Genomic DNA, 27,282 nt, shown 5'->3' on the forward strand with positions numbered 1-27,282 from the left:
TTGTGCAAGCTGGTCCTGCAGTCACAGAGGTGGCCCTGCCCCAGTGCACCTGTGGAAGGAGAAGGCTTGCCTACTAGAGGGCCTGCACTGATTTCCTCTCCTATTGCTGCTCTCTGTGCTGGGACACAGGTCAAACACCTTTAAGGCCCGCCCTGCAAGGGATCAGCTGTTTTGGGAGGTTAGGGGTAGGCCACCTCCTCCCCCTTCCTCTCCTCCCATATGCACACAGAGTCTGGGGATTACTTACCCCACTGACTACCTCAAAATGTCTTGTCAAGGTTCTCTGCCGATCATGTGGTCTAGTCCACTCTGCTTTACGCTTTACACAGTTATAGAGTCCGAAAACGCAATACAGAGGTTTTACACCATGTTCAGTTTCTTGCAAGTGTCCAAGACCATTGAGCCTGCAAAAAGGTGGGAAAATGTGGGGTACAAATGTAACAAATAAATTAAAAAAAAAAAAAACATTGCAGCTTTTGGTCTTTATATAATTCTTTGTTTATATAGACATTATTAGCAGGATAGAATGCCACCAGAGTTTTAAGGGGAATTAGCCATGTGAATGGTAAGAATGCAAAATGAAATAATTGTTGGAGCTCAGCTTATACAATATATTTGTGCAGAAATGTAGATATTTGCAATCGCTGGACCTCAGGAAGAATGTGTAATCAAAAGCATGTCCTGCTACTTGCAGCCGCTTTCTGGGGGATTCAGTGCTCTGTGCCACACCTGCTTCATGGTACTGAGAACCCTGAACTTCCATTTCACCTGCATCTTTTCTTACACCGTTTCAGCAGCAGATCTCTGACACTCACAGGTCGCACATTTTGGGGCAAATTCAAGAAAGTGAATGAAAAGTTAACCACGAATCTGGGCAGCGACAGGGGAATTCCGTAAATGGTGCTCAAAACAGAGCATGAAAATTTGGGGAGTGGCCCAATTTGCACACGCAATTTAATTGAGTAACAAGCCTCCTCATTCCAACAATCATGCACTAACAATGTAATTGGCAACAATTTGGATTTATGCACGCATCTCGCTAAGCGTTATTCTATAAAGATGTGTGCGCAAATCCTTTAGCGCACAACTGAAAAGTGGATGTGGTTATGGGCGGGTCAGGGGCATTCACTAAATATGCGTGAATTCAGGGTATCCACACCTCATTTAGACACAGGGATTTATACCAGGTGTGAGGGGGTTTATAGAACCATAGCCGCTGAGAGGGGGGGCAGGGGGGACAAAATTCCCCAGGCCTGGGCCTCCAAGGGCGGCCCGGCGCCGCAGTCCCACCCGCCTTCCGTCGTCTTCCCCCTGCATTGAAATTGCAGTCTCACCTCCGTGAAAGCAGCGCTGCAGGCAGCAGAGCGCCTCCCTTCGGGCCTCCTTCCCTCCCTGTGCCCCGCCCTCGTCTGACGTAACTTCCGCGAGGGCGGGACACAAGGAGGAAAGGAGGGCCGAAGGGAGGCGCTCTGCTGCCTGCAGCGCTGCTTTCACGGAGGTGAGACTGCGATTTCAATGCAGAGGGCCCAGCCCGGTGGCGGACAGAGGGGGGGGAGCAGCGGCGGCGACCTCGGAGGGAGGTGGAGGGGGGAGCAGTGGCTGTGGCAACCTCAGGGGGTGGGGGAGCAGCGGCGGTGGCGACCTGGGGGTCGGGGCGGCAAGGGCGGGGCCCTGGGTGCGGCCTTGCCCCAGGTCCGGCCCAGTATCTCGGCGGCCCTGTATAGAACACTGCTCCTCACCTCTCTAAGTAGCCTGGGCCATCTTAATAGCGCTGATCCCGCACCAGGAGGAAGTGAGTTGGGAGGGGCGGAGTCAATACCTGGGAGTTTAAAAGACAGGACCAGGCTAAGGTTAAGGAGGCCCAGAGAAGGAAGAACTGAAGCCCAAGTCTATGCCTGTACTGAATGTGTTTAGCTGCTGTGACATGGCTGAGGTAAGCCAACTGTTTCTTATTAAGACTTGGGAGCCTTGTTGAGGTCTGGCTGGGGCCACACCTGAGTCTCAGAAGACCTGAGAACTGACAGGCTGTGTTTGGGGCAGGGCAGCACCACCAGCCACAGACTGCCTGGCCTGCTAGCCAGAGGCCTAGTCAGGACTGTTACTAAATAAGAGAACATGTTGCATCTGATGTGCCTGGCCCGTGAGGCAACAGGTGAATAAAACATTTACTTTTACGTTTATATACATTGTCTGGCTGAGTTATTCAAAGGGCCACCCCTAAAACCCTCACCCGGGGTATCACACCAGGGTTCAGCTGGTGTAAATCCTTGGGCCGAAAAGTTGGGAGCGGACCCCAGCGCTACACAGTACTATATTCTATAAACAGCAACCAATTTGTAGCAAAATTGATAGAATAGTGCAGCGCGCATTTGTTTCGGCCCAAATTTGGTCGCCATTTACTGAATTTAGTGCTAAGTGCCAATTCTATACTGACAATGCATGAGGGGATATATGATAGAGGAATGGAACGGGTCGATGTGGAGCGTCTGTTTACGATTTCCAAAAATACTAGGTCAAGGGGGCATGCGATGAAGCTGCAGTGTGGTAAATTTAAAACAAATTGGAGGAAATTTTTCTTAACGCGTACTTAAACTCTGGAATTCGCTGCCGGAAAAGGTGGTTAAGGCGGTTAACTTAGCGGACTTAAAAAAAGGGTTGGATGGCTTCCTGGAGGAAAAAGCCATAGAATATTATTGAATGGACGAGGGAATAATACAATATTTCTAGGATGGGCGGGATAAATTGCTTGTTCTTTTGGCCGCTGTCGGTGACAGGGTGCTGGGCTCGATGGACCCTTGGTCTGTCCCAGCACGGCGATGCTTATGTACTTAAATGCCGTTATACCGTACTAACATACATCAGCATTCTCATTCCCAACTTTAGGCGCAATGGTTGGTGGAAATGAGTGCGCTTAAATGTCGCAGTGCTGAGCATAAGTGCTGGTGTTCTATAACTTATGCGCAAGACCCACCCCAAACCCATAACTGCAAATTAGTGGCAGTTAAGGCACATGAAGCCTATTAGTGCCTAAATGAATAATTACACATGTAAGAGTCAGTGCTCTATAACTTGTGCGTGCAATGTTGTGCTCTATGCATAAAGGGCTCTCAAGAATGTAACAAGTGTACTTTCATAATGACCCCCCAAAAAAGCCAATTAAAGCCAAGTTTGGCTGCATCTCATTCATGGGACTCATTGAACCACAATATATAAACCTTCATCCAACATCAGGGCTTGCAGATCTGGAATTTTATTAGACTGAGGGTTTGTACTCATTGCCTTCCAGCTGTTTTGAGTTGTCTTGGCTTTGTTCTCAATGGAGAGGGGTAGATAGTGGGGATCCCCAGGGGTCGGTGCTGGGACTACTGTTTTTTTAAACATATTTATAAATGATCTAGAGATGGGAATAACTAGTGAGGTAATTAAATTTGCTGATGATGGGTCGGTCGATATTGTATATCTGGATTTTCAAAAGACATTTGACAAAGTACCTCATGAAAGACTCCAGAGGAAATTGGAGAGTCATGGGATAGGAGGTAGTGTTCTATTGTGGATTAAAAACTGGTTAAAAGATAGAAAACAGAGAGTAGGGTTAAATGGTCAGTATTCTCAATGGAGAAGGGTAGTTAGTGGGGTTCCCCAGGGGTCTGTGTTGGGACCGCTGCTTTTTAACATATTTATAAATGATCTAGAGAGAGGAATAACTAGTGAAGTAATTAAATTTGCTGATGACACAAAATTATTCAAAGTCGTTAAATCGCGGGAGGATTGTGAAAAAATACAAGCGGACCTTACAAGACTGGGAGTCTGGGTGTCTAAATGGCAGATGACGTTTAATGTGAGCAAGTGCAAAATGATACATGTGGGAAAGAGGAACCCAAATTATAGCTATGTCATGCAAGGTTCCACGTTAGGAGTCACCGACCTGGAAAGAGATCTAGGTGTCATCGTTGATAATACGTTGAAACCCTCGGCTCAATGTGCGGCGGTGACTAAGAAAGCAAATAGAATGTTAGGCATTATTAGGAAAGGAATGGAAAACAAAAATGAGGATGTTATAATGCCTTTGTATCGCTCCATGGTGTGACCACACCTCGAATACTATGTGCAGTTCTGGTCACCACATCTCAAAAAATATATAGTTGAATTAGAAAAGGTGCAGAGAAGGGCAACGAAAATGATAAAGAAGATGGGACGACTTCCTTATGAGGAAAGGCTAAAGTGGCTAGGGCTCTTCAGCTTGGAGAAGAGACGACTGAGGGGAGATATGATAGAGGTCTATAAAATAATGAGTGGAGTGGAATGGGTAGACGTGAATCACTTGTTTACTCTTTCCAAAAATACTAGGGGGCATGAAATGAAGTTACAAAGTAGTAAATTTAAAATGAATCGGAGAAAATATTTCTTAACGATTAATTAAACTCTCAAATTCGTTGCCAGAGAATGTGGTAAAAGCAGTTAGCTTAGCGCAGTGCTTTGTTTGTAGAAAAAAAGGTGCCGGTACTCATTATGGGCGGGGTCATCACATATGGCTCCACCCGATAGCCACACCCCTTACACCAGCCATGGCACATATAAACAAACAGACATTATTGAAAATATTATACTAGTATAGGAGAAAAAAATAACGTGATTTTTTTTCATTATAAATCATTTCTATAAGCTGTTACAGCTCCAGTGCAAAATACAGCAGATGTAAATTCTCAAATTGGATATATTCCAAACACTAAAGTGAAAATAAAATGATTTTTTTCTACCTTTGTTGTCTGGTGACTTTGTTTTTCTACCCATATTGGTCCCAGTCTCTGATTCTGCTGCTCTCTATCTGTTCTCTTAACTCCGTTTCCGGGGCTTCCTTTCCATTTATTTCTTTACTTTCCTCCTTTCTTCTTCATTTCTTGCCCTATATCCATGAGTAAAAGCTGTGTCCTCCTTCATGGAACTGACTGGAGGAGGTATAACGTGGATCCAGCTTTTGCCTATTTTCTCCATCCATGTGCAGTTTTTCTCCTCTCTTCCCTTTCCCTCATCTCCCATCCATGTCCAGCGATTCTCCTCTCCCCCCTGCCCTCCCCTCCCATCCATGTCCAGCGATTCTCCTCTCCCCCCTGCCCTCCCCTCCCATCCATGTCCAGCGATTCTCCTCTCCCCCCTGCTCTCCCCCCCATCCATGTCCAGCGATTCTGTCTTCCCTGCCCTCCCCTTCCATCGATGCCCAGCGATTCTTCTTCCCCCAGCCCATCCTCCTTCTCCCAGCCCGTCCTTTCTCCACTGCCTGCCTGCTACGAAGCAATAAAGGCTGCCAGCTTCGGACTTGTGCGTACCGGCACAAAAAAAGCCCTGGCTTAGCGGGATTGTAAAGAGATTTGGATAATTTCCTAAAAGAAAAGTCCATAAGTCATTATTAAGATGGATGAGAAAATCCACTGCATATTGTAGGATAAGCAGCATAAAATCTGTTTTACTGTTCTGGGATCTTGCCAGGTACTTGTGACGTGGATTGGCCACTGTTGGAAACAGGATACTGGGCTTGATGGACCTTTGGTCTTTCCCAGTATGGCAACGTTTATGTTCTTGTGCCTGGTCTTCTCTACTTTGAAGCAGCCGATGAGTGAGCTACCTGGATACTTTCCTTGGCTATTTTTACTGCAGTTGTCATACTTTTGCTGGGGGTGTGACCCAGACTCATGCACTTCCACACACCATCCCTTTTGTCTAATTTAAATGCCTGGCAACTTACTGCCTGAACTTCTCAGTTAATCTTTGTTCCTGTCAATGAAAGATGTCGGCCCTCATTACAACATGATTGTTTGTTTTTCTACAAATTGACAGATAGAACTTCCGAGAATACAGACATCCTTACCAGGGGCTTTAGACTCTCACCTAAATTCCAACAATCTGTGTTGTTTCTGGCTAGATCATTTGTTCCCAGGTAGATCACGACATCAATTGTAGAATCCTTACTGTCCTCTCCGAGCACACCACCCGAACTCTCAGCCACTCTCTCATTACCTCTCGCCTCGACTACTGCAACCTACTCCTCACTGGCCTCCCACTTAGCCATCTATCCCCCCCCCTTCAGTCCGTTCAGAACTCTGCTGCACGTCTTATCTTCCGCCAGGACCGATACACTCATATCACCCCTCTCCTCAAGTCACTGCACTGGCTTCCGATTAGGTACCGCATATAGTTCAAGCTTCTCCTACTAACCTACAAATGCACTCGATCCACAGCCCCTCCTTACCTCTCTACCCTCATCTCCCCTTATGTCCCCACCCGTAACCTCCGCTCTCTTGACAAATCCCTCCTTTCAGTACCCTTCTCCACCACCGCCAACTCTAGGCTTCACCCTTTCTGCCTCGCTTCACCCCATGCTTGGAATAAACTCCCTGAGTCCATTCGCCAGGCCCCCTCCCTGCCCATCTTCAAAGCCTTGCTCAAAGCCCACCTCTTCAATGTCGCCTTGAGCACCTAACCACTCTACTTCTATTCAAAAAATCTAGACTGCCCCAACTTGACATTTTGTCCATTAGATTGAAAGCTCCTTTGAGCAGGGACTGTCCTTCTTTATTAAATTGTACAGCGCTGCATAACCCTAGTAGCGCTCTAGAAATGTTAAGTAGTAGTAGTAGTATTACATATAGCAGTGATTTAACCAGAGCTGAGATTGTGATGTCATAATGCCTCATTCCACCAATGCCTAAGAGCCAACCTCATCAGTGATGTCACAATGGCTCGACTGTCCTATACTTGGCCCACTTCCCCCCTTAGTGTGAAGAGTTTCAGTCTCTGGTATCCAGAGCTGAGATTGTGATGTCATAATGCCTCATTCCACCAATGCCTAAGAGCCAACCTCATCAGTGATGTCACAATGGCTTGATTGTCCTATATTTGTCTCACTCTTACCTATTAGATTTTAAGCTCTTTGAGCAGGGACTGTCCTTCTTTGTTAAATTGTACAGCGCTGCGTAACCCTAGTAGCGCTCTAGAAATGTTAAGTAGTAGTTCCTTCTTTGTTCCCAGGTAGATTATTTATTTATTAGGATTTATTTACTGCCTTTTTGAAATAATTTACTCAAGGCAGTGTTCTGTAAGAATAAATCAAACATAAACAACAGACAATTAACAGCAGTAAAAATAACAATACTAAGTATGGCATATTATAACATCAGTTGTAGAATCCTTACTTTCTTCTTTGATGATACTTCGTATGTGGTTTGTATTTGTGCTGAGGGAGGATCCGGGAAGACATTTCCCCTTTTGTGACCTTTAGATTGTGTCCCCAGCCAAAGCCTCATAAAGGAGTCTCCAAACAGTACTAGTTTTGTCTTGATTTATCAGTGCCTTGGGGATTTTCTGTGCATAGAGTCTGGTTCACCATCTCCGTCACCAATTTGGATTCTATTTAAGGACTGTGTCATAATCTTCCAACACAGCAAGGGCATTTTTTTTTTTGTAGTGGTTCCTCTGGGAACTGGTTTATTTGTCACAGGCCATAATCTACCAGAGCCTAGTGTGATTCATCCATTCTTGGGTTATTTTATTCATTGTGGGGAGGAAGGGAGGTTTCCTTTAACTGCCCTATGACATAATCTAACTTTGCCACTGCAGAGAGCTGGAACCAGGGCAAGTTGGTCTGTCTTAGACTTAATGCACCACAGTTATTGCATTCAGAAAAATCATTTTTATGGTATGATTTAGAGTAAAACAAATTATGATATAATCAAACGTAGCAAAACTAATTGAAAGTCGTGGCAAGCCTATATAAGAAATTTAGACCATAGGATGGGTGAGGAGAAGAGGAGAGGGAACTTAAATATGCAGAAAAAACCAAGACCAGTGAGAGGAAAAGGATTTGTGTGTGGTTTTTTTCTTTAAATGTATAGCATTGCTGATCTCGCTTAAGTAGTTCCAGTAAAGCAGAAACATAGGTAGGAAAACAGCAAAAGATCTCATGATTTGGTGAATGCTCGCTGCCCTCCTCCCAGTCTATCCAATTCAGGGTCAAGCCCTGTGACAAGGCTCGCTGATAGGCTGATGATCAGAAGCAAATGCAGGCACTTGAGGCCAGGGGCGTAGCCAGACCTCGCCAGGAGGGCGGGCCAGAGGCCGAGGTGTAGGGGGGGGGGGGGGCACTGTTTAGTTGAGTACTGTGCTCAGTTCTGGTCGACGTATCTCAAAAAAGATATAGCGGAATTAGAAAAGGTTCAAAGAAGACAGACCAAAATGATAAAGGGGATGGAACTCCTCTCGTATGAGAAAAGGCTAAGGAGGTTAGGGCTTGGTAAAAAGAAGGATGAGGGGAGATATGATTGAGATCTGCGGAACGAGAAGAAGTAAATCGATTTTTTTACTCGTTCCAAAAGTACAAAGACTAGGGGACACTCGAAGTTACATGGAAATACTTTTAAAACCAATAGGAGGCAATATTTTTTCACTCAACCAATAGTTAAGCTCTGGTGGAGGATTTGGTAACAGCAGTTGTGTATCTGGGTTTAAAAAAAAGATTTGGACAAATTCCTGGAGGAAAAGGCCGTAGTCTGCTATTGAGACAGACATGGGAAGCAACTGCTTGCAATGAGATTTGCTGTATGGAGTATTGTCACATTTTGGGTTTCTGCCAGGTACTTGGGACCCGGCCTGGCCACTGTTTGGAAAACAGGATACTGGGCTAGATGGACCATTGGTCTGACCCAGTATGGCTACTCCTGTCCTTATAATGTAAATAGTGATGCCTAATGTTAGGCATGGTTGCCAGCATAAGCACCCTTCTCCACCACTGGTGCCAGGCTCCGCCCTTTCTGCCTCACCTCACCCCCATGCTTGGAATAAACTCCCTGAGCCCATTTGCCAGGCCCCCTCCCTGCCCATCTTCAAATCCTTGCTCAAAGCCCACCTCTTCAATGTCGCCTTCGGCACCTAACCACTATACCGGAAATCTAGACTGCCCCAACTTGACATTCTGTCCTTTAGATTGTAAGCTCCTTTGAGCAGGGACTGTCCTTCTTGGTTAAACTGTACAGTGCTGCGTAAGCCTAGTAGCGCTCTAGAAATGTTAAGAAGTAGTAGTAAATATAATCTGCCATTTGGATGCCCAGTAAGGTCGTCTTGCAACTGAATAACTCATCAAATGTAATGACCTCACTAGTTACTCCCGTTGCTAGGTCATTTATAAATATGTTAAAAAGCAGCGGTCCCAGCACAGAGCCCTGGGGAACCCCACTAACTACCCTTCTCCGTTGAGAATACTGACCATTTAACCCTACTCTGTTTTCTATCTTTTAACCAGTTTTTAATCCACAATAGAACACTACCTCCTATCCCATGACTCTCCGATTTCCTCTGGAGTCTTTCATGAGGTACCTTGTCAGATGCCTTTTGAAAATCCAGATACACAATGGGGCTAATTTTCAAAGCACTTAGCCTTCCAAAGTTCCATAGAAACCTAAGGCTAAGTGCTTTGAAAATATGCCTCAATATCAACCAGCTCACCTTTATCCACATATTTGTTCACCCCTTCAAAGAAATGTAGATTGGTGAGGCAAGATTTCCTTTCACTAAATCCATGTTGGCTTTGTCTCTAATTAGTCTCTACCATTTTGCCCTGATCACTTCAGGAATCGGTCTGTGGGCTTGTGACAGTAATTCATTAGTCTACAGATGCTTGGCATGCTCGGAAGCTCAGCCTGTTCCTTTGAGGCCCTGATGAGAGGGAGATTTAAGATCTTGCCCACAAATAACTATCACTGCCCCCTTCCTCAACTGGCCCTAAGGCTCTCCCACAGATTTTACCATAAGCTTTAAGAACTGCTCCAGGCGCTTTCATCTTTAATGTCATCACATTGCTCTTGGAAGCAGAAACACACTGCTCCGTTCTTCCCACCATTACCTATTTCTCCACGATATTGTTTTGGATACAATCCAGCCTCTCAATTGCTGCATTTCCTCTCTGGATCTCTATATCCATTTACCACTGTCAGGTTGCCAAATGTGGAGACCTAGATTCTCCCGCTACTCAGCCCTGCAAACACGCTGGTGCTATACACTCCAGCCTGGGTCACTGCCTGCTGGGCTTGGCTGATTTGGGGGGGGGGGGGGGGGGGAAGACACAGACAAGGAACAAATTGCTCCTTTACCTTTGCTACCAATATACCCCTTGTAAAAAGGGCTAGGTTGCTTCAACTATAGAAAAAAAGTCAGAGCTTGTGACAGGTGTGATGAAAATCTCTGCACGTATGGACAAGCTGTAAGACTGGCATGGCAGGTGGCGATTTCAGTGGCATCGGGGGGAGTCTTCCATGCAGGCATTCAACTGACCTCTGCTTTCCCTGCTGTCAGGTCAGACTGGCCAGCCACCTCTGCTACCATAGGACCTGTAGCAGATTTTTTTCCCCCCCCCAAAATTTAAAAAAGACAGTTTTAGGGGAAAGGCCTGATCCAGGGAGAACATTTTGGTTTAGAAGCAAGGCAGAGGCAAACGAATGCTCTATTAAGGGAAGACACCAGTTCCTACTGGTACAGAATCCGATCTTAGTGAAGAGAACAATTAGTTCACTCATAATATGGACACAGGATCTCCACTACCTCCTGTGACAAACACAGCATGAGTGGCTCTCGTGTGGAAAGACCTGCCATACCCTACAGAACAGACGGGGTTAACAGGAGGAGCAGTATTACCAGTAAGAAACTATGAGAAAAGAGCAGGCCTCTAAGCCTGCATCACTAATGTCTATGAACCAGAGACAGGCATTTCAAACCAAATCCAATCCAACAGTGCTGACCATCTTTGCTTTATTCAATCTTGTAAAAAACAAAAAAAAAAAATATATATTTTAAGTCATTAACACAAAGAAAAAAAGAAAAAAAAAAAAAAAGAGCAAAAAAAATAAATAAATTCCATATAAATAAAAATTACATAAATAATTTTTTAATTATCTTCTGTCTCAGTGGACCTTGAGACAGCACCATTCCTGAAAACACAGGCACTGGGTTCAAACGAGGACCCCTAATATTACTGTAGGAAGGGGCAAGAGAACCTACTGGAAGCCCCTGGCCACTGTGGCCTGCCCTCCCCCTGGCACAGCCAGCTGCTAACATAGTGGGGTGGGGGAACACTGGCCACTTTCAAACCTTTGCATTTGCTTAGGGAAAATACTACCCTAAAAAAATAAAAAAAAATTAAACCCCACCAAAAAAAAAAAGCCACATTTTTAAGGGGGTGAGGGGAAAGTCCTGTGGAATGCCATCCACCTTACATCTATTTGCAATGAGACAAACTGCTGCTCCCCAGCATCTCATGGCCAGGGCTCCAAATTGACAACAGGGATCCGTGGCAGATAGCTGAAGTGTCATCCAGACGCCACCTTCCCATTTTGGCACACAGCCTAGGACCTGCATCAGTTTTTGGTGCCATGACAGAGCACAAAGCAGAACTCTGGTTCACGGCGACGTCTGCCTGCCGTTCACATTTCACAGGGCTCCATCTAAGCCACGGCCCACCTCTCCTTCACATCTGATGGGCGTGGACAGTCAACTGCAATTAAATATGTAATATTAAACCAAATCAGCTTGGTTGCACGGGTGCAAAGTCATGCAGTGTAGGGCTAGAGTTGGTCCTGGTTTCAGTCTCTTGCCTGTCCCGGGCCACGGCTCAGTCTGTAGTGTGCTCCGATTTCGCAGCAAAGAGCGCTGGCTTGCGTCTTTCCATCCTACTCCGCCTTCTGCTGCAGGAGGGTCAGGGTGTACTGCAGCCTCCGCTGGAGGTCTGGACTGCAGCCGTGTTCCAACAGGGAGCTCAGCCGGTATGTGAATGAGGTTCGGTCCCGGTTAATGTAGGTGAGGAGGTAGGAAGTGCCAGACTGGCTCAGGATCACCTTCGTGTGGTCATTGTAGAAATTCACCTAGGAAAATAAGAGGGGGTTATTTTCACATTAAGTTTACTTACATTATCTAAGTGGTTTACGTATTGGGTAAAATTATAATGGGGAAGAGGAAGGATTACGTGGATAAAATATCTGAAAAGAACTTGATTTACAATTATTCGCAGACAGAGAAGGGAGGGAGGGAGTGATGAAAGACAAGTGAAAGCTGCTGAACATTGCAGGAAAAGCTTTACAAAGAGATGCGATTGCAAAAGAGATTTGAAAATTTTTTTTTTTTTTTTTTAAATAACTGTCAGGCTAGACCCATCTAGGGACAGCCCTAGAGTATTTGGTTAATCATTGTTCCCTTGCTTAGAGTTATTTATTTATTTTTTTGTAACATTTGTACCCCGCGCTTTCCCACTCATGGCAGGCTCAATGCGGCTTACATGGGGCAATGGAGGGTTAAGTGACTTGCCCAGAGTCACAAGGAGCTGCCTGTGCCTGAAGTGGGAATTGAACTCAGTTCCTCAAGACCAAAGTCTACCACCCTAACCACTAGGCCACTCCTCCACTGTTGCTACTGTTTGAGATTCTACATGGAATGTTGCTATTCCAGTAGAAGTCGGCCCTTGCAGATCACCAATGTGGCCGCGCAGGCTTCTGCTTCTGTGAGTCTGACGTGCTGCACGTAAGTGCAGGATGTCACACTCACAGAAACAGAAGCCTGCGCAGCCTTGTACATGGAATGTTGCTAGTGGAATAGCAACATTCCATGTAGAATCTCTGATAGTAGCAACATTCCATGTAGAATCTCCAATAGTAGCAACAGAATCTTCAATAGTAGCAACATTCCATGTAGAATCTCCAATAGTAGCAACAGAATCTTCAATAGTAGCAACATTCCATGTAGAATCTCCAATAGTAGCAACATTCCATGTAGAATCTCCAATAGTAGCAACAGAATCTTCAACAGTAGCAACATTCCATGTAGAATCTCCAATAGTATCTATTTTATTTTTGTTACATTTGTACCCCGCGCTTTCCCACCCATGGCAGGCTCAATGCGGCTTACATGGGGCAATGGAGGGTTAAGTGACTTGCCCAGAGTCACAAGGAGCTGCCTGAAGTGGGAATCCAACTCAGTTCCCCAGGACCAAAGTCCACCACCCTAAACACCAGGCCACTCCTCCACTGTTGCTACTATTTGAGATTCTACATGGAATGTTGCTATTCCACTAGCAACATTCCATGTAGAAGTCGGCCCTTGCAGATCACCAATGTGACCGCGCAGGCTTCTGCTTCTGTGAGTCTGACGTCCGGCACATACGTGCAGGACGTCAGACTCACAGAAACAGAAGCCTGCGCAGCCTTCTACATGGAATGTTGCTAGTGGAATAGCAACATTCCATGTAGAATCTCCAACAGTAGCAACATTCCATGTAGAATCTCCAATAGTATCTATTTTATTTGTTACATTTGTACCCTGCGCTTTCCCACTCATGGCAGGCTCAATGCGGCTTACATGGGGCAATGGAGGGTTAAGTGACTTGCCCAGAGTCACAAGGAGCTGCCTGAAGTGGGAATCCAACTCAGTTCCCCAGAAACAGAAGCCTGCGCAGCCTTCTACATGGAATGTTGCTAGTGGAATAGCAACATTCCATGTAGAATCTCCAATGGTAGCAACAGAATCTTCAATGGTAGCAACATTCCATGTAGAATCTCCGATAGTAGCAACATTCCATGTAGAATCTCCAATAGTAGCAACATTCCATGTAGAATCTCCAATAGTATCTATTTTATTTTTGTTACATTTGTACCCTGCGCTTTCCCACTCATGGCAGGCTCAATGCGGCTTACATGGGGCAATGGAGGGTTAAGTGACTTGCCCAGAGTCACAAGATGCTGCCTGTGCCGGGAATCGAACTCAGTTCCTCAGGACCAAAGTCCACCACCCTAACCACTAGGCCACTCCTCCATTACTGCTGAATTTTCCATCAGCTGTTGGCCTTTGATATTTAAATAGTTTTCATACTGTATTTATAATAATTTACCAGGGGAGATTAAGGTACAGCAACCCGTACCATTTACAGTATTTGCCCAGTAATTTCTAGTTTCGCAGCTTTGAACCCTTTTTTGGGGATTTGTTGGGATGTTGGTCTGTCCATTAGATGTTGTGGTGTCACAGCCCTGACCCCAAAGCATTTCCATGGTCTGCAAATACCCAGGAATGAAGCAAGGGGGAGCGGGAGGAGGGCAGAGACTGAAAATACCACCAAGCCCATATAAAAAAAAAAAACGCGGCAGCCAGCCGATCTCTTTACCTGTAGGGTCCGGTTACTGAACATCATAACCAGCGCGTGATCCGTTTTCACCCACTGCAGCAGCAGGAGCGGCGGGGATCCCCTGTTTTCCTCCATACTGGGAAGGTCACCTCCCTGAAACAATGAAAGCTTGTTGTGTCGTCATGAAAACAGGGCTCAGTGAGTCAATGGTTTCCCAGCACAGACAACACACCTACAGCTGGTTCTGCCACATTCCTTCCTCACTACAGCTCTCCCAGGGAGCCAACAGGAAGCGGCAGCCAACGAAATCCTTCACCATGAAAGGAAAAGCAGACTTCCCCTGGTTATTTCACTACAACAGAGCGCTTCGCTCCTGAGCAAAGGCACTTGGGTTATCTGGCCTGCTCACAGCTCTTACCTTCATGAGGTTCTGCTCCATGTACGAGGTGAAATAGTGCAAGATACTCATTTTGCCTTGCAGTTGCTCAGGAACCGCAGAGACGGGGAATGTGAAATGCTCGCTGCTTGTAACGCTGTAGCATATCGTCCTAAAAAAAGTCAAGAGGGGCAGAGGATTCAGAGTTACATTTCATCACAGCCCAGCAACGAGAGGTTTTGCAGTACCAGGCCAGCGCCCATCCCCTTCCTCACCTCCTATTGGCAGAGATCATCAGGTGAGCGCCGTCATTGAACAGCACACCAATGCTTCGGCTGGACAGCTGGTAGCCAAAACCGTACTTGTTTGAATAATCCACCCACTTGCTGACCCAGATAAAGTTCTGTTGCCTCCCGAGGCAGGGTGGGTTTCTCTCTGCTGTGGAAACGGAAGAAACTTTTTTATTTTTCAGTTAAGGAATGTGAAGATACCCATAGCCCAACCCAACAAAAAATAAAGTCCCTACACCCTGCTCCGCGTAAGGTTACATCTATCCTAGGACTACAGGCCGACTCAACCCAAGATCTGTACTTGGTTTTGTTTTAGCCAAAAATGCTGGTGCGTTTTTTGGCCGAACAAAAAAAAAAAAAAAAAAAACACCCTTTGTACTATGTCTTTCAATTCTCCCCCAAACAGAAGTCCCCCACCCAAATAGTATTTAATGTAGAGCGATAAGTAATGCAGGTGCTAGGTGGTTCTGATGGACTTCATACAGCAAACCAACCATCTTAAGGATTGGGCAGTATTCTGGCTTTGCTGGAAGGGGAAGCGATGCCGGTGGGACTCGGGAGGCTGTTTTGATGAAGGGGTTGTGGAGTAGGGTGGTTCAGGGGGAGATATACATTCTTCCCCTCACCTGCTGGCATGGTGGAGAGACACTTCTTCAGGATCTCAATGGCAGAGTCCATTACACCGGAGGTGGTAACACAATCTTCAGATACTAAAGTGAGAAAAAAAAACAAAACCACACAAAAATCACAACTGCATCCTCCGCATTTTTAGGTATAACTTGTCTGGAATGTTTTTACGTTTGGGGAGCGTGCCAGGTGCCCTTGACCTGGATTGGCCACTGTCGGTGACAGGATGCTGGGCTAGATGGACCTTTGGTCTTTCCCAGTATGGCACTACTTATGTACTTACAGTGGTGGAAATAAGTATTTGATCCCTTGCTGATTTTGTAAGTTTGCCCACTGACAAAGACATGAGCAGCCCATAATTGAAGGGTAGGTTATTGGTAACAGTGAGAGATAGCACATCACAAATTAAATCCGGAAAATCACATTGTGGAAAGTATATGAATTTATTTGCATTCTGCAGAGGGAAATAAGTATTTAATCCCTCTGGCAAACAAGACCTAATACTTGGTGGCAAAACCCTTGTTGGCAAGCACAGCGGTCAGACGTCTTCTGTAGTTGATGATGAGGTTTGCACACATGTCAGGAGGAATTTTGGTCCACTCCTCTTTGCAGATCATCTCTAAATCATTAAGAGTTCTGGGCTGTTGCTTGGCAACTCGCAGCTTCAGCTCCCTCCATAAGTTTTCAATGGGATTAAGGTCTGGTGACTGGCTAGGCCACTCCATGACCCTAATGTGCTTCTTCCTGAGCCACTCCTTTGTTGCCTTGGCTGTATATTTTGGGTCATTGTCGTGCTGGAAGACCCAGCCACGACCCATTTTTAAGGCCCTGGCGGAGGGAAGGAGGTTGTCACTCAGAATTGTACGGGACATGGCCCCATCCATTCTCCCATTGATGCGGTGAAGTAGTCCTGTGCCCTTAGCAGAGAAACACCCCCAAAACATAACATTTCCACCTCCATGCTTGACAGTGGGGACGGTGTTCTTTGGGTCATAGGCAGCATTTCTCTTCCTCCAAACACGGCGAGTTGAGTTCATGCCAAAGAGCTCAATTTTTGTCTCATCTGACCACAGCACCTTCTCCCAATCACTCTCGGCATCATCCAGGTGTTCACTGGCAAACTTCAGACGGGCCGTCACATGTGCCTTCCGGAGCAGGGGGACCTTGCGGGCACTGCAGGATTGCAATCCGTTATGTCGTAATGTGTTACCAATGGTTTTCATGGTGACAGTGGTCCCAGCTGCCTTGAGATCATTGACAAGTTCCCCCCTTGTAGTTGTAGGCTGATTTCTAACCTTCCTCATGATCAAGGATACCCCACGAGGTGAGATTTTGCGTGGAGCCCCAGATCTTTGTCGATTGACAGTCATTTTGTACTTCTTCCATTTTCTTACTATGGCACCAACAGTTGTCTCCTTCTCGCCCAGCGTCTTACTGATGGTTTTGTAGCCCATTCCAGCCTTGTGCAGGTGTATGATCTTGTCCCTGACATCCTTAGACAGCTCCTTGCTCTTGGCCATTTTGTAGAGGTTAGAGTCTGACTGATTCACTGAGTCTGTGGACAGGTGTCTTTCATACAGGTGACCATTGCCGACAGCTGTCTGTCATGCAGGTAACGAGTTGATTTGGAGCATCTACCTGGTCTGTAGGGGCCAGATCTCTTACTGGTTGGTGGGGGATCAAATACTTATTTCCCTCTGCAGAATGCAAATAAATTCATATACTTTCCACAATGTGATTTTCCGGATTTAATTTGTGATGTGCTATCTCTCACTGTTACCAATAACCTACCCTTCAATTATGGGCTGCTCATGTCTTTGTCAGTGGGCAAACTTACAAAATCAGCAAGGGATCAAATACTTATTTCCACCACTGTATGTACTTATGCCCTCCTATAGCACAAGCCCCCAAGCCTCCCATGCAGTTCCAGCGGGGCAAAACCACCTCAGCCACAGTCCTGGCTTTAAAGGATTCAGACAGAAGTGCCCCATATGTAAAAGCTTCTACCTGCTGCTTTCAGGAAACAATTTGCCTCTGAAAACAGAAGGTGGAACTTAATCAGAAAGCCACTTTCCAGCATTAACAAAAACACTGCAACCCCTGGTGTCACCTCAGACTATTCCACAAGCTCTACGTGGAAGGCAGAGACTTACCATCACAGCTACTGGCCACAGGCTCCCTGAGGGACTGGGACACCGATTTCCTGGAGCCCTCTTCTGCCAGCGTCTCCCCCAGGCCAGAGTTGGCTGTCTGACCCGACACCACACCAGTCTGTGGACAGAAAGTAGACAGGGGTCAGTTGCCTGCATGGAGGAGGCTCCCCACACCTGCCCAGGTTCCCTGATGCTGCTGAGCTCACCTCCTGGCATGTCACAGTTTTACAGCTGGTCTGTCTGTGGAGAGAGGTTTTCATCAGACCCGTCACAAGCTTGGAGATCTCATCTCTCTCTTCAGAGGATTTCTTGGCTGTGGAAAAAGTGGAGGAGATGGGAATAAGTCAGGAATCAGGAACTTTCCAAAGGCCTGGACACAGAAGCTGCTTTCCTTCCACAAACACGACTCACTTTTACTTTTCTTCTTCCCAAACAAAGTCTTGGCGACCTTGACAAACAGACTTTTGGCAGAGTTTGGCGGCGTGAGCTCTGGCACCATTACACAGCTGCTAGGGGGAAGCTTGTCCGGGGTATAAGCCTAAGGAGGGAAGAGATGAGATCCATAGGTCGTCCCAAGGATCAGCAAGTAACCCCTGCAGAGCTAAAAACAAACAAACCCCCCTCCCAGGGTGCTGAGTTGGGGGAAGTGGGAAAGAGGGTCACATCGCAAAGGAATCGCCCCTTTACCCCCTCAGTATGGCTTCCTCACTTTTGTTTAACAGGCCTTCCTGCTTACACATCTTTGGAATACAGAACTAAAAAAACTTAGAAGCCCATTTCAAATAGTCTCAGTACTACTTACATGTTATTAATTTGGAGCACCAACACCCAGCCCTCATAGGGCCAACAGGGGCCAGATGAGCTTACCTTGGTGAAGAAGTCGTGGTCGAGGATCTGGTCCAGTGACGGACGCTCCTGCGGGTGGCGTTTCAGTATGCCCATAATCAGCTGTTTGGCTGGCAGAGACAGACAGGCTGGCAGGGTGTACTCCACTTCCTTAATGCATCTGTATGTCTCTTTAAGGTCAGAGGTCTCGAAGGGAGGATTCCCACACAGCAGGGTATACCTGAGAAACCAAAAACAAGCCCTCAATGCCCTGCCACACCCCATCTCTCTACCAACCTCCAACCCTGCCTCTCCAAGCCTCTAGCTGTGTGACCGACATTTTGGCCCATCCTACATAAGTACATAAGTAGTGCCATACTGGGAAAGACCAAAGGTCCATCTAGCCCAGCATCCTGTCACCGACAGTGGCCAATCCAGGTCAAGGGCACCTGGCACGCTTCCCAAACGTAAAAACATTCCAGACAAGTTATACCTAAAAATGCGGAATTTTTCCAAGTCCATTTAATAGCGGTCTATGGACTTGTCCTTTAGGAATCTATCTAACCCCTTTTTAAACTCCGTCAAGCTAACCGCCCGTACCACGTTCTCCGGAAACGAATTCCAGAGTCTAATTACACGTTGGGTGAAGAAAAATTTTCTCCGATTCGTTTTAAATTTACCACACTGTAGCTTCAACTCATGCCCTCTAGTCCTAGTATTTTTGGATAGCGTGAACAGTCGCTTCACATCCACCCGATCCATTCCACTCATTATTTTATACACTTCTATCATATCTCCCCTCAGCCGTCTCTTCTCCAAGCTGAAAAGCCCTAGCCTTCTCAGCCTCTCTTCATAGGAAAGTCGTCCCATCCCCACTATCATTTTCGTCGCCCTTCGCTGTACCTTTTCCAATTCTACTATATCTTTTTGAGATACGGAGACCAGTACTGAACACAATACTCCAGGTGCGGTCGCACCATGGAGCGATACAACGGCATTATAACATCCGCACACCTGGACTCCATACCCTTCCTAATAACACCCAACATTCTATTCGCTTTCCTAGCCGCAGCAGCACACTGAGCAGAAGGTTTCAGCGTATCATCGATGACGACACCCAGATCCCTTTCTTGATCCGTAACTCCTAACGCGGAACCTTGCAAGACGTAGCTATAATTCGGGTTCCTCTTACCCACATGCATCACTTTGCACTTGTCAACATTGAACTTCATCTGCCACTTGCACGCCCATTCTCCCAGTCTCGCAAGGTCCTCCTGTAATCGTTCACATTCCTCCTGCGACTTGACGACCCTGAATAATTTTGTGTCATCGGCGAATTTAATTACCTCACTAGTTATTCCCATCTCTAGGTCATTTATAAATACATTAAAAAGCAACGGACCCAGCACAGACCCCTGCGGGACCCCACTAACTACCCTCCTCCACTGAGAATACTGGCCATGCAATCCTACTCTCTGCTTCCTATCTTTCAACCGGTTGTCCTCCTCACTGCACTGTACTGTGGAAAGGGAGAAAAAACAGCCCAAAGCCAAAATGTTAGACCAACAACCCCCTGTAATTGCGTCTTCTCCCCTCCACTGCTCTGTTGTGGTAAGAAAACAGGATTATCTTCCCCTCCCCCCCCCTCTCCGAAGTCTCAATCCTCACTCCTGTTGCCCAGTGTCTCCAGCCACCTGCTCAGCTTTCGCTGAATCTTACTACAGAAGAGACCACAGCCCTCAAAACTATTTTAAAACTTAAGACAAAACATCTGTTCATTCCTTATTCAGGGCCTGAAGCACAAATACTTACATAACGCAGCCCAGAGACCAAATGTCAGAATGGGGCCCGTGGCCCTGGCGCAGCAGCACTTCGGGGGCCAGGTAATTGGGGGTTCCACAGATCGTCCTAAAGACAGACAAGAGACACGTAAGCCACAAATGCACATTCACAGTAACCCAAGGGCATCTCTCCCTCCCCATGTCAGTTGTAGGGTGAGGGTGGGGGGAATAGAAATAAGAGCATCGACCATAAGTGTTATTATATAGGGGTGCCAGAAAAACAGTTTATGCAGACGTGATTTTATTAACCCAGTGGCGATCGTGGTACCTACTTCTTCCTTGGTTCAGATGGTTCTAGACGTGCCGCCAGCCCAAAGTCGCCCACCTTCAGCTCCATGCTGTCGTTGATAAAAAAGTTACCTGCAGTAGAAGTCAAGACGTCAGACCCCAAGCCAACACCCCACAGAAAGAGAGAGGGCCTCCCTCCCCTCTTAAGCCAGTCAGCTCCCCCCCCCCCACACACACACAGAAATAGGGAGGACTTCCCTCCCCTCTCAAGCCAGTCAGCCCCCCCCCCACACACACACAAAGAGGGTTGACTTCCCTACCCTCTCAAGCCAGTCAGCCGCCCCCCCCCCCCACACACACAGAAAGAAAGAGGGCCTCCCTCCCCTCTCAAGCCACAGCCCCCCCCCCACACACACACAGAAAGAAGGAGGACTTCCCTCCCCTCTCAAGCCAGTCAGCCCCCCCCCCACACACACACACACAGAAAGAGAGAGGGCCTCCCTCCCCTCTTAAGCCAGTCAGCTCCCCCCCCACACACACACAAAAATAGGGAGGACTTCCCTCCCCTCTCAAGCCAGTCAGCCCCCCCCCCCACACACACACAAAGAGGGAGGACTTCCCTCCCCTCTCAAGCCAGTCAGCCGCCCCCCCCCCCCCACACACACAGAAAGAGAGAGGGCCTCCCTCCCCTCTTAAGCCAGTCAGCCCCCCCCCCCCACACACACACAAAGAGGGAGGACTTCCCTCCCCTCTCAAGCCAGTCAGCCGCCCCCCCCCCACACACACAGAAAGAGAGAGGGCCTCCCTCCCCTCTTAAGCCAGTCAGCTCCCCCCCCCCACACACACACACAGAAAGAGGGAGGACTTCCCTCCCCTCTCAAGCCAGTCAGCCCCCCCCCCCACACACACACAGAAAGAGAGAGGGCCTCCCTCCCCTCTCAAGCCAGTCAGCCCCCCCCCCCAACACAGAAAGAGGGAGGACTTCCCTCCCCTCTCAAGCCAGTCAGCCGCCCCCCCCACACACACACAGAAAGAAAGAGGGCCTCCCTCCCCTCTCAAGCCAGTCAGCCCCCCCCCCAACACAGAAAGAGGGAGGACTTCCCTCCCCTCTCAAGCCAGTCAGCCGCCCCCCCCACACACACACAGAAAGAGAGAGGGCCTCCCTCCCCTCTCAAGCCAGTCAGCCCCCCCCCCCCCCAACACAGAAAGAGGGAGGACTTCCCTCCCCTCTCAAGCCAGTCAGCCGCCCCCCCCCACACACACACAGAAAGAAAGAGGGCCTCCCTCCCCTCTCAAGCCAGTCAGCCCCCCCCCCACACACACACACAAAGAGGGAGGACTTCCCTCCCCTCTCAAGCCAGTCAGCCCCCCCCCACACACACACAGAAAGAGGGAGGACTTCCCTCCCCTCTCAAGCCAGTCAGCCCCCCCCCCCACACACACACACAAAGAGGGAGGACTTCCCTCCCCTCTCAAGCCAGTCAGCCCCCCCCCCACACACACACAAAGAGAGAGGGCCTCCCTCCCCTCTCAAGCCAGTCAGCCCCCCCCCCCACACAGAAAGAGAGAGGACTTCCCTCCCCTCTCAAGCCAGTCAGCCGCCCCCCCCACACACAAAGAGGGAGGACTTCCCTCCCCTCTCAAGCCAGTCAGCCGCCCCCCCCACACAGAAAGAAAGAGGGCCTCCCTCCCCTCTCAAGCCAGTCAGCCCCCCCCCACACACACAGAAAGAAAGAGGGCCTCCCTCCCCTCTCAAGCCAGTCAGCCCCCCCCCACACACACACAGAAAGAGGGAGGACTTCCCTCCCCTCTCAAGCCAGTCAGCCCCCCCCCCCACACACACACACAAAGAGGGAGGACTTCCCTCCCCTCTCAAGCCAGTCAGCCCCCCCCCCACACACACACAGAAAGAGAGAGGGCCTCCCTCCCCTCTCAAGCCAGTCAGCCCCCCCCCCCACACAGAAAGAGGGAGGACTTCCCTCCCCTCTCAAGCCAGTCAGCCGCCCCCCCCCACACACAAAGAGGGAGGACTTCCCTCCCCTCTCAAGCCAGTCAGCCGCCCCCCCCACACAGAAAGAAAGAGGGCCTCCCTCCCCTCTCAAGCCAGTCAGCCGCCCCCCCCACACACAAAGAGGGAGGACTTCCCTCCCCTCTCAAGCCAGTCAGCCGCCCCCCCCCCACAGAAAGAAAGAGGGCCTCCCCCCCCTCTCAAGCCAGTCAGCCCCCCCCCACACACACAGAAAGAAAGAGGGCCTCCCTCCCCTCTCAAGCCAGTCAGCCCCCCCCCCCCACACACACACAGAAAGAGGGAGGACTTTCCTCCCCTCTCAAGCCAGTCAGCCCCCCCCCACACACAGAAAGAGAGGACTTTCCTCCCCTCTCAAGCCAGTCAGCCCCCCCCCCACACACACACACAGAAAGAGGGAGGACTTCCCTCCCCTCTCAAGCCAGTCAGCCGCCCCCCCCACACACAAAGAGAGAGGGCCTCCCTCCCCTCTCAAGCCAGTCAGCCCCCCCCCCCACACACAGAAAGAGGGAGGACTTCCCTCCCCTCTCAAGCCAGTCAGCCGCCCCCCCCCACACACAAAGAGGGAGGACTTCCCTCCCCTCTCAAGCCAGTCAGCCCCCCCCCCCACACACACAGAAAGAGAGGGCCTCCCTCCCCTCTCAAGCCAGTCAGCCCCCCCCCCACACAGAAAGAGGGAGGGCCTCCCCTCCCAAACCAGCTTCCCCCAAAGGCCCCTGCAGACGTACCCAGTTTGAGATCCCGATGCAGGACTCCTTTCTGATGCAGGTACTTCAGAGCACAGATTATCTGCTTGAGGTAATAGCGGACCTCTGGTTCAGTCAGCCGGTGCCGGGCCTTCCATATATGTGCCAAGGACTGTTGAAAAAGAGATGAAACTTAAATTGTAGACCACCTAGTCAGGGGAACAGATTGACAGAACGCAGTCTGCGCAGAGCGCCATGAAAGGTGCAGGTACTGGGGAAGCAGGGTTATGCGAGGTTCTGCCCCCGCTTTCACAGCTGAGACCTTTTTCACACCCGAGGTCTGGTGCTCCTTAAAAAGGTGACCGAAATTCCACGTGAACAGATCACTGCAGGCTGGCCCAAGCTGGATACCCCCCCTCCCTCAGACTCGCAGCACCGAGATCGCAAGTGCCATGCTGTGCCCAGAGTCCATCAGAACCAGACCCAACATCACTCACTTTTCTGCTGCAGTGTTCCAGGAAAATGTAAATATTATCAGAGTCCTCAAAGTGATGCGAGAACTTGACGATGTTCCTGTGATGGAGACTCTTGTGCAGCTCGATTTCATTAATAATCTGCAAAGAAATGAGGGAATTCAGGCGGGTGGCAGACATTCAGCTCTCTCCAGAGGGCTTTTCCATCCCTTTCCTTGTACACAACACTGCTCCTTTAGCAAGAGGATTTAACCCCTTACCCCATTCAACATGTGGCAGTCTTATCTCATTTTAACAGCCCAGTCTGACCAGGACCTGCAGAGTATCTGATAGGCAGTGGGAAGTGGACCAATGACTCCAGGGAAACAGGACTATGGTCGTAAAGGGAAAAAAAAAACCAAAAAACTTTATTCACAGTTTTTTCCTTTACAACCGCAGTCCTGTTCCCCTGGAGTCATTGGTCCACTTCCCACTCCCTATCAGATATTTTCATTTTACGTGGGAGTTTGTGTTCATCCACCCCGGTGGATTGCTTACTCCAGGACCGCACACAGAACAGGGGATTTAAGACCAGCCACAGGGTCAGCACGTCAGCTCAGGCTTTTGGGGAATTTTACAGGGAGCCAGAGCATTAGTACACGTCCCCGTTATCAGCCCGGCCCCCTTACCTTCTCTCGCTGGTAAGGTTTTGCCACTCTGCTGTGTGGAATGACTTTTACAGCATAGGTTCGGTTGGAGGAAACATCTGTCATCTCGTAGCATCTTGCAAAACCTCCCTTGGAAAACAAAACAGCACAAATCAATGTCTGTCAAGAGCTGTTGACAGCCTCCCCCCCCCACCGCATCTGGAGCGGCCACCAGTCTCTCTGGAAATCACATTTACAAACCAGTTATCAGTCCATAATGCCTACTTCATCCACACCCTTCCCCCACCCACTCATCATGTCACTCTGTCTCGGGCCAGGGGACACTGCTCTACCTTTTCCACCTGCCCACGCCGATTTCTTGTTACACAGTAAAAACCCTTGTGACAGTAGCGAGCAGCGTCACAGCAAAGTGAAAGACGGCAGCACAGACGGGGCCCAGCTTCTCCTGGTCTATAATTAGGAAACCAGCAATGAGCCGGGACCTCGGCAGGGGGAAGTGGGGTGTTACAAGATTATTTTGTGCTGTCACATTAGCATCCCACCCCCTCAATGAAGACTCCAGCGTAAAGCCTGAATTAAAATCCCCTTCATACAAGGCCTTGTGCGTTTGAAAACAACACGCAGCTGCGTCACACTGCATGGTGCTGTAGGCCGGGGGGGGGGGGGGGGGGGGTTGATGGACTAAGGGGCCGCGCTGGCTTCTCTTGAAGTAGAAGTTCAACCAGCCCAGCAGCACTGAAGGGCCAGCTCCAAGCAGGATGCCCGAGATCTGCTTCTCCTCTTTTGGGGACCACAGAAAGAAAAGCTGTCAATACCCAGGAGCATAACAACGTATACATGAGAAGCTCCAATTTACTGTTCTTTAAGCAGAATACATTTTTGGAACCAAGTTAGTCAACATTTTGTGAAATAATTTGTAATATGTTACTGAAGTAGGAAGTAAATCCCAGGAAACATTGATTTGTAAACTCTCTCCTTGGGATTTTGGAAAATGAAGGTCTAAACAAAATCTGGAGGTTTTTGCATAATTTGTCTGGCAGGTCTATAAGATTAGGTCTGTACCTTGGGGCCTTGTCCATAGAATATCAAAGAACATAACTTAAAGAAAGCCCGGGCTGCCACTGAGTCCAGCGCAATTTGAGAAACAAAGGTGTTACTCTGTCGGACTGTGATACCCTGAACCACAGGCAAATGTCTGCATAGCTGCCTAGACCACAAATTATATTACAATAATCCAGATCAGATTAATTGTCCAGACTTTGATACCGTCTGAATTGTTCAGGTTCAAAATATCACCCATCACACCCCAATTTCTTTAGTAACCTAAACTTTCAGTTACTGCTTACACAAGGTTCAAAAATCAAGAATTACCTACAATAATTCCCATAATTTTGAGAATCTAAAGTATATATAATTTCTTTTACCGCCCAGTCTTTAAAGCGAAGAAAGTTAAAAGGGCTACTTTTCAAAACACCTGATCAGGTTTCCATGATCGGGGGGGGGGGGGGGGGGGGGGGGGGGGGGGGGGGTCCAGATACAGCAAATAGCAGGGTCCAGTCTCAGACCCTGGGGTCTTCTGTGCTGAAGCATTTGCTGAAGTCAGTAGCAGTTAAAAGTGGCCCTGGGAAGAAAGAGCTGAGCTTCTCCTCTGACCGAGTCAAACACTCAAGCACCTGAGCGAAGGGGGTAAAGGGTGGTGGATGTGGGGAAAGGTTGAGGAACAGACACTAACTCTATGACCCACCAGCAGCCTCCACGGTGAGGGGGACCATGAGATGAGGCTCCCAGGGCCAGCATGCGGCTCAGTTACTGGTACACACTGGGAACGCACCTTCCCATCACCCCACCTGCAGGTACTAGACCAACCCAAACCTCTACTGTTGCCCGGCTCTATAACCTTTGTACTGTCTTTACAAACAAACCATGTGCAATTACAGCAGGCTGGACTCGGTGACCTCTACCCACCCTGGTTTCTGGAGTGCAGCCATCTGTATGACTTGGCTTCCCCTCCCACACTGCTCATCCAGCCCTTCCCTGCTCTGTCCCTGGAGGGGTGAGAAGTCAGCACCCACCATGTGGTTAATCACAGTCTGCTGTAGCCAGGGGAGGGAGGGGCAAAGACAGAGGTAACCAGTCCAGACATGCCTGCTCAGAGCCCAAAATTAACTGGGCCAGCTTCAGGCCACAAATTCCCTCCTGTAGCCCCGGAGCTTGAAGCCATGGGCTAGGAGATGACACAGAACTGCCCCTGAAATGAACCCCCCAAAGCACTGATCACCAACCCCCTCCAGTACATCAGACCCAGGATCTGTATGGGACAGGGCTCGTTCCCCCTCCATCGGAACCACACAAGCAGGACATGCAAACTAGGCAAGAACCTCCTACATCCCAAATATTCACCCCCCCCCCAATCCCAGGATCTGCAGAAAATGGGGTTTAACAGGGCTCAGACCCCCCCAACCCCAGGATCCCCTCCTCCACCCCCATGCGGGGAGGGGCAACCTACCTTGCCCAGGAACCTGCCCTTGCAGTAGATCCTGCCTGTGCCGGGATCGGTGACGATGGTTTCCCGGGCGGTCTTGCAACGGGGCTCGGGCAGCGGATCGCACTGCAGGTAATACGCCGACTCCATCCCCGGCCCCCGCGCGCGCTACTAGGCTCTGCTGTGTTGTCCTCGAGCCGTTTTATCAATGAAGCGCCCGTGACGTGTCCCTGTTCTCCAGCACCGCCCCCTCCTCGACGGAGGGGCGGGGCTTGTTCTTAAGGGCGTCTAGAGGCAGGGGGCGGGGCCGAGGATTCACGTGCTCTCCCTATTTGCTTGCAGCAGCAGCTGCTTGTCTTGTGGGTCTTCTTCCCGCTCTCCTCGCTTTAGTCTTGTGCATTTGCTCGGAGCTCCTTCCCTGGTGTAACCCCTGCCCTACGGAGTGATGTTTCCCGCGATGATCTTATCCTTATGTGTCCTTC

General features: G+C 48.8%; 1 protein-coding gene across 1 annotated transcript; it reads right to left on the reverse strand.

The window, feature by feature from the left end:
- Nucleotides 1-10,759: 10,759 nt before the first annotated feature.
- On the reverse strand, nucleotides 10,760-26,976 carry PLK3 (polo like kinase 3). The gene is made up of 15 exons (XM_030206534.1): nucleotides 26,825-26,976; nucleotides 24,340-24,447; nucleotides 23,696-23,812; nucleotides 23,241-23,370; nucleotides 20,531-20,618; nucleotides 20,230-20,325; nucleotides 18,460-18,658; nucleotides 18,004-18,130; nucleotides 17,799-17,905; nucleotides 17,593-17,710; nucleotides 15,439-15,522; nucleotides 14,798-14,960; nucleotides 14,565-14,694; nucleotides 14,186-14,299; nucleotides 10,760-11,900 (listed from the first exon to the last, which is right to left on the reverse strand). Exons 1-15 carry the CDS (start codon nucleotides 26,948-26,950, stop codon nucleotides 11,709-11,711), a joined length of 1,899 nt encoding a protein of 632 aa, XP_030062394.1. The 5' UTR covers nucleotides 26,951-26,976; the 3' UTR covers nucleotides 10,760-11,708.
- Between the last annotated feature and the right edge of the window lie 306 nt (nucleotides 26,977-27,282).

The sequence above is a fragment of the Microcaecilia unicolor genome, chromosome 6, assembly GCF_901765095.1.
Source record: "Microcaecilia unicolor chromosome 6, aMicUni1.1, whole genome shotgun sequence".
Classification (NCBI taxonomy): domain Eukaryota; kingdom Metazoa; phylum Chordata; class Amphibia; order Gymnophiona; family Siphonopidae; genus Microcaecilia; species Microcaecilia unicolor.

Coding starts and splice junctions, on each gene's coding strand:
- PLK3 (XM_030206534.1), bottom strand. CDS start 26,950: ATGGAGTCGGCGTATTACCTGCAGTGCGATCCGCTGCCCGAGCCCCGT. Junction 17,906..18,003: donor TGGGAAGAAGAAAAGTAAAA/GTGAGTCGTGTT, acceptor CTTTTTCCACAG/CCAAGAAATCCTCTGAAGAG. Junction 15,523..17,592: donor TGTGGCCAGTAGCTGTGATG/GTAAGTCTCTGC, acceptor TTCTCACTTTAG/TATCTGAAGATTGTGTTACC.